Here is a 7,414-nt window from a genome sequence, read left to right as displayed (position 1 = left end):
TGCAAGGGAAAGTACACAAATTGTAAACCCTAAAAATTCTTGATCTTTCCCTCTGTGTAGCGGCCGACGTTTGCAATCGTGATTGGTTAGAAAAATTCATGGTTTCCCCTTATTCTACATATCTGATTCTCTTCCTCTCCATCGATGGTGAAATCGCAAAAGGTTCCATAGCAAATTGCCCAAGAAGCTTTTGGAGTCGTTCAACAAAGAACAACTAATCGACAAGGGCATAAAGTATTAGCCAACACAACACATAAACCCCAGAAGCCATTAACCTACTCAAATAATTGTCCATTGATTACAAAAGAGCCTTAGAAAATCTTCAAATGGTAAGAAATAGGAAGTTCTTTTTGGTTTCTCTTTCCTTTTTCTAGTGGGTAGTTTTCATCTGGACCCCTTGAGGTTTGGTCTATGTCATTTTTAGTCCAAAAAAACTGAAACTTTGCATCTGCCTCCCTTGTACTATAGAAAAAGTTAATTTAAGGACAAATTATCACTTTCATGACAAATTTACCCTTTTTTTTTTAATTTAAACAAAAAACATAGGAAATAAAAATGAAAAAAAAATTTAAGTTAATATTCATTTGTGATTCTCGTTCTTCCGAAACACCACAAAGCAACCGTCTAAGAACATCAAACACTTGAATGTTTCTTCATTCAACTCATTTAACTTTGAATCCCAGCTTAAAGCTCTCTTGCTTCATGGGGCTACTTTAGAAAACTCAGGTAAGTGGAAACAAGATTCAAGGATTTGAAAAAGGTAATTTTCATTAAGTGACGAGAAATCCAAAGAGAAATAAAAAGGGGAAAAAAAAACCTAGTTTTGAAAAAAAAAATTATCTACGAATTGCAGAAAGGTTGATGGAGCGTCAAATATGAGAAACCATGGCTAAAGTCGAAGATGTTGTGAAGCAATCATTGGGGATTTGGGAGAAGTTGTTGTTGGCATTTGCCATTAACCGTCATGGAACCAATAGCTGGGACTCTGTGGCTATGGAAATACAGAACTGAAACACTTCTCTTCGTCTTCTGACGCCACAGAAATGTAAGTATCATGACCTTAAACACCGGTTCATGGCGAAAGACGATAATGAGACAAATGTGAAACGTCCGACGATAAGAAAGATGTGATTCCATGGCTTGAAGATAAGACTGTGTTGGAGAAGACAAATCTGAAACTTCCGACGATAAGAAAGATGTGATTCCATGGTTCGAAGGGTTAAGAAAACTTCAAGTGGCAGAGCTTCGACGCGAGGTTCAAGGGCATGATGTTTTGATCTTAAACAACTCTTTTGATTTTGAATGGCATGATGTTTCGATCTTAAACAACTCTTTTGATTTCGAATGCTAACAATCGTATTTCTCTGGTTCAAAGATTTGAATTTGAATTTGAATTTATTTTTTCATTTTTTTTCCCATGTTTTGTTTAAATTAAAAAAAAAAAAGAAAAAAAGAATAAGGGCAAATTTGTCATAGAAGTGATAATTTGTCCTTAAATTGACTTTTTCTATAGTACAGGGGAGGCAGATGCAAAGTTTCAGTTTTTTTGGACTAAAAATGACATAGACCAAACCTCAGGGGGTCCAGATGAAAATTACCCTTTTCTAGTTAGTTTGCTTCCAGATTTGCTCAGTTAGAACTCAAATGGGGAATATGCTGTTTTTTTAGGTCCATACAGGAAGATGCATTTGAAGCTTGGAATTTCCACTGAAAATGCGTTTGAATCCTGAAGCACGACTACTATTGAAGAAATTTTAAAAAAAGGGAATTTCTTCGATCTGAATCCTCAAGTTTTTAAATTATGTAAAAATTCAAATTAAAAAAAAATAAAGGACAAATTGGTCATAAAAGTGATACTTTGTCCTTAAATTGACTTTTTTCATAGTACAGGGGAGGTAGATGCAAAGTCTTAATTTTTTTGGACTAAAAATGACATTGATCAAACTTCAGGGGGTCAAGATGAAAATTACCCTTTAATTTAAGTAGAATCTAGAATTTAGATCCCATATGATGTCGCGAAAATACGGTTGGCCATATATTCCAAACAGCCTGAATCTTACCATTAGTTTACTAATATAAAGAGTCTTCTAAGTTCTAAGCCATGATCCAACCCTTCGATTGATGATGTCATCTTCATGTGGCCAACAAAATATTCTTGAAAAAAAATTTAAGATAAACTAATAAAAATCAAAATTAGAGGGGAAACAGGGTAAATTTAGGTACACCTCAACTAATTTCTGGGGAACTTATTTAAGCTTTGAGAGGATTTAAATTCTTAACCTTGTTTACTTTTATCAATTAAAAAATCCTTAGGATGGATCCTATCCTTATTTATATAGGAGACTTCTAAGTTTTTAAACCAGTATACTTCATTTGATATGTATATGGGTTCTTGACTTCCTTATCCAAGAACATGATTTAGATTCAACGAAGAAAGGGTTGGCTCAATTGACAATAATTAATACATCTTGCTCTCTTAGTAAAGAGGTCAGATCCGACTGACCCTATTGTTCTGTATAATAGCTATACCCCCAATATATACATATATATAAAAATCGTCAATTCCAAAAAGATACATGATTTAGTGTCAACCACCAAATGATTGTTTGGATGCACCGGCAAAAAAAAATTCGAATTTCCTTAGGGCCTGGGGCAATACTATACATGAAGGCTTCACTATCAGTTGAGACTTAACGGTTATTGAATTACAAGTTCTTTTCTTCCATTTCTCAAGTCCCCTCTGTGCCATGCCTGCCATGACATCTTATTTTCTCTTCCAACACAAGAGGGGTTATCCAAAGCTAGTAGGGGTGTCAATGGGCCAGATTGGGCCGGGCTAGCCTTTAAATCCTATCTTAGATATTGAAATTGAAACCCAAACCCTACTAAATTCTGTCAGGATTTAAAAATCTCCAACCTTAACTCGACCTTGATAGGGCCCAACCCAACCCAACCTGCCCTAAATAACCCCGATAAGATTGTGTTGACACTGATTTACCCTAACCCTAGTTCATTTTTTAGTATTTACTAGTGATTCCTCTTATGAGAAAGTTGCTTCACTGGAAAAAGATAAATATGAAAAAAAGTATAGTGTGAGATTTGTGAAATGTAAGATTTGTTTTAGATATTTAGGGAAAGCATGTATGATTATTGATTTGGGAATGTGAGATTTGTAGAAATATATTTAACTAATTAGGATTAGTGGGATACTGACATTGTTACTTGCAAAAAAAAAAAAAAAAATTGATACTTGTTTTGTTTAAAGGCATTTTAAAATTTAAATATAATTTTAATTAAATTAAATTAACACAGGATCGGCTTAGTTCTGAGAGCAAAATGCAAACCTGACTGGCTGACTCTACTCTATCAGGACAGATTGATAATCCAGGCCCGTCTTTTGGGTTGAAAAAACCAGGCAGGGATCGATCGATCCAGGCTCAGGGCAAGTTTAGACATATTTGAGTCAATGGGGTTTTATTAATTTATTAACCCCTGTAAAAGTTGGGCATCGCTGACATCACCAGCCTAGCAAAATCCATGGAATTGTTTTTTTTTTGGTAAATAAATCCATGGAACCCAATGTTTTTAAACTGCGTGGGAGCTCCTTCGTTGAAATCTTGGTGCTGCCCACAGCCCTTCCTCTTCATGAGAGGACCTACACTTTTCTTCCATTTGTGGAGTCGCCTCCATGCCATGTCTCCCTTGACAAGAGTTAGAGTTCTATTTCTCTTCCAACTTAAAAGTGTCGTGAGTCATGACGTTAATTCCGTTGACAATCTACTAATGCCGGTGCCTATTTATACCATTCATTTCTTCCTTCAATTATCATTTCCGTTGTTCCTTATCAGAAACCAAAGAGAGTGTGAAAAGCCAAAAGGAAACCAAGGAATCAGAGACAATGAGTGGAGCTGGGAAGACAGTTTGTGTTACAGGTGCTTCTGGGTACATCGCCTCATGGCTGGTGAAGTTTCTGCTTGCCAAAGGATACACTGTTAAAGCTTCAGTTCGTGATCTAAGTTAGTGTTCATCTTCTTGAATCTGGGTTTCACTTTTACTGTCTTGTAGATGCTTTATTGACTTCCTCTTCTCTATTTTGAAATTTGATTCTGGGTTTCTTGCTACGGTCTTCAATCAGTTCTTTTTCGAATCTGTCTCAGGGTTTTTGTCCTTATAAACCCTTGTATTTGAGTAATGATGGGTGCCCTGCGGATGGGCATTATCTCAACTGGGTTGTCTACAAACTTAAAGGACCCTAAAGACCTTATTTCGCTCGCAATTCTCTCATTGTTGTCTTCTCATGAACCATCTTATAAATCTGATCTATAGTCTGGGTTGTATGGGAAAAATGTAATTTGTTTCTAAGGTGCATGAACGCCGACTAATCATTTCTGATTTCTGTCTTTTGGGAACTACATATGTTGAATTTTATCAACTGCTGTAAAAGCTGTATTTTTTATTTATTCACTAAATTCTGTTCATTTGTTATCACAGATGATCCAAAGAAGACTGAACATTTACTTGCTCTTGATGGAGCCAAGGAAAGACTTCATTTATTCAAGGCAAACTTATTGGAAGAAGGATCATTTGATTCTGCAATCGAAGGATGTGTAGGTGTTTTCCATACAGCATCTCCATTTTATCATGCAGTCACAGACCCGCAGGTTCGTTCCTATTACATCCCTTGAGATAGTTTCATCTGCTATTATTGATTTCATAATTTTGCTTTAGTGTAACATGTATGCATGCCTTTTGATCTCCACATGTGTGAGAATCCATGAATACGTTTACCTAGGCCTTTCACCATTCTCTGATCAAAATAAGACTGAAAAAGAAGGAAAAGCAAGAGGCACATGGAATTGTGTGAACAAGTAAACATTATTTCCTCACTTCTTGTAATAAATAAAGCAGTATAATCTGATTACTGAACCCAGGAAGCAAAACAAATGATCTGAGGCAATTCAATGATTTTGATTATGTAGTTAAATCACTCCCCTACGTATTAACCTTTTGGTTCCAACTTATATATGTTCTGTGTTTCATTCTCCATTTCAGGCTGAATTACTTGACCCTGCATTGAAGGGGACTCTTAATGTTCTAGAATCCTGTGCAAAAACTCCATCTGTTAAAAGAGTTGTCGTAACATCCTCTATGGCTGCAGTTGCATACAACAGAACACCTCGAACTCCGGATGTGGTAGTTGACGAGAATTGGTATTCAGATGCAGAGTTTTGCAGACAGAATAAGGTGTGTGTGGTTGTGCTGTTTAGTTTAACATCATTGTGCAGGTCCTAGAGGCCTTAGATTTGGTTCCATTGATATCTTTATATCTAATGAGCTACTTGTTCCCTTATAGAGTTGGTATTTACTATCAAAGACTTTGGCTGATGAGTCTTCTTGGAAATTTGCAAAAGAGAAGGGGATTGACATGGTTACGATAAATCCATCTATGGTGATTGGTCCTCTTTTGCAACCAACACTAAATACAAGTTGTGAAGCAATTTTGAACTTAGTAAATGGTAAGTCCACCTATCATCTAAATTGTTTTTTTCTCACCAACCCCAACCCCAGCCCACCCCCTTCCCCACCACCACCAAGAAAATAAAAACTTTGTTCTCTCACACCCCTCAATCTCTCCAATCGCAGCAACTGCATTCCTATTTGCCTAAATTACTTTCTTTGAATGTGTTAGGATATGAATTACTAGTAGTATTGTTTTCAGGTTGGTTAATGTCTGCTGCAGAATGGTTTTCTTCCTTTTGGGGATTGAGCCCTTTAAAGATCCATGGGGTTAGGTAGCATAATTTACCTAACTATGGATCTACAGAAGGGAAAGGTGACTAGATTGTCAGGATATGAATTATGTTGTACCAAGCTACTGTTTCTATGTGGTTAAATTTCTTAGTACAACCTTTTGTAAAATGGAGCAACCTTGTTCTAGTTCAACTTTAAGAATGGAAAAAAAAAACCAATAGGAAGCTAGAACCTTCAGAGATTCCTCCTTCTAAAAGCAGTATAATTTTCTTTTCTTATTATCAGGAAGAAGCTAAACGCTCTTATATACTGTTATTGACATTAATCTCATAACATGGTCAATCCCTGGAGCCATGGTAGAGATGGAAGATGTCAATTTGTTCATATGATAGAGTGAACCACACTCACATCTCTTTGGTCAAATATCAGCATCTCGAATGATGCAAATGTAGTAGAATTCTTGTGATTTATCACATTTAAGATACTTCCCTACTTGAATGGGTTTAAACCTAAAGCATTGATTTCAGACAGATTTTGACACACCATGACTCCTAAACAGGCAGCATATCTACTATTCTATACTGAACATAGTCCATATAGCTAACTGAATGATATAGTCAGTTTCATAGTTGTACTGGTACCAGGGTGAGCTACTTGAGTGGCTAGCTGCCTTGATGCCTAGAAAATGCAAACCCCACATAAAGGGAAATATATAACTTAAAGGAGGTAAAATTATAATCATGGATACAAAGAAAGTGTAGAAATGAGAGACAAAAGTTTATATTATGTGGATGACAAGATCTTCATATTCTTAGTTTAAATCCCTTGGCATTGAAGGAAACTGGTCAACTTAGAACAAAAGGAGATCTTTGTCGCCTTGACATCACCTAAGCAAAACCCTGACAACTATGATCAGATTCAATAATATCCAAGGGGAATATGCTTATTATTTGGCTTTCAGAAAGAAAAGAGGAACATTTACTGTCAACCTTGTGTTTTAGTTTTATTATCATTCTTAATGATAGTAAGTGGATGCAGGAGTACAAACATTTCCTAATGCAACATTTGGATGGGTTAATGTTAAAGATGTTGCAAATGCACATATTCTAGCATTTGAGGTTCCTTCAGCCAATGGAAGATATGTTTTAGTTGAGAGAGTCTATCACCATTCACAAACTGTGAAAGCTTTGAAGGAACTTTATCCAAATATGAACCTTCCAGAAAAGTAAGTTTTTAGGACTTTTCCATTTTGAACTTCAATTTCATTTATTTTAGATGATAAAGATTGATTTTTATTCTTGGCAGGTGTGCTGATGACAAGCCTTATGTGCCAACCTACCAAGTCTCCAAGAAGAAAGCACAGGAATTGGGGGTAAATTTCACCCCTATAGAGGTGAGCTTGAAGGAAACTGTTGAAAGCTTGAAGGAGAAGGGCTTTTTTTAAGTACCTGAAACTCGTTCAGAGGAAGTCATCAAATAAGACATGAGTGTGGACTTGCCAAAATCTGGCTGCTCGAAGCTTCATTTTCTCAGTGTTTACAGGATCTGAGTGGCTATATCATTTGAAAACAATGTACTAAACATATTGAAAGAATAATCTTAAGTTTTGGTAGTTAAATACAAAGTTTCAAATGTATTGATCTGGTACAAATCCTCCTTTTCT

General features: G+C 36.0%; 1 protein-coding gene across 1 annotated transcript; it reads left to right on the top strand.

Annotated features, from left to right (window-relative positions):
• Positions 1-3,666: 3,666 nt before the first annotated feature.
• LOC149001702 (phenylacetaldehyde reductase-like) lies at positions 3,667-7,414 on the top strand. Its single transcript, XM_089136233.1, has 6 exons — positions 3,667-4,016; positions 4,492-4,661; positions 5,053-5,244; positions 5,354-5,516; positions 6,790-6,976; positions 7,057-7,414. Exons 1-6 carry the CDS (start codon positions 3,899-3,901, stop codon positions 7,193-7,195), a joined length of 969 nt encoding a protein of 322 aa, XP_088992359.1. The 5' UTR covers positions 3,667-3,898; the 3' UTR covers positions 7,196-7,414.

The sequence above is a fragment of the Hakea prostrata genome, chromosome 10 (assembly GCF_041222555.1).
Source record: "Hakea prostrata isolate BN-2017 chromosome 10, UWA_Hpros_2, whole genome shotgun sequence".
NCBI lineage: Eukaryota > Viridiplantae > Streptophyta > Magnoliopsida > Proteales > Proteaceae > Hakea > Hakea prostrata.
Note: the sequence above shows the minus strand (reverse complement) of the source record. Positions and strands in the feature narration are given on the sequence as shown.

Bases quoted from the DNA above. Each gene is read 5' to 3' on its own strand.
- LOC149001702 (XM_089136233.1), top strand. From the start codon at position 3,899: ATGAGTGGAGCTGGGAAGACAGTTTGTGTTACAGGTGCTTCTGGGTAC. The intron at 4,662-5,052 runs GTTCGTTCCTAT...TCTCCATTTCAG, and splicing joins ATGCAGTCACAGACCCGCAG to GCTGAATTACTTGACCCTGC. The intron at 6,977-7,056 runs GTAAGTTTTTAG...TATTCTTGGCAG, and splicing joins AATATGAACCTTCCAGAAAA to GTGTGCTGATGACAAGCCTT.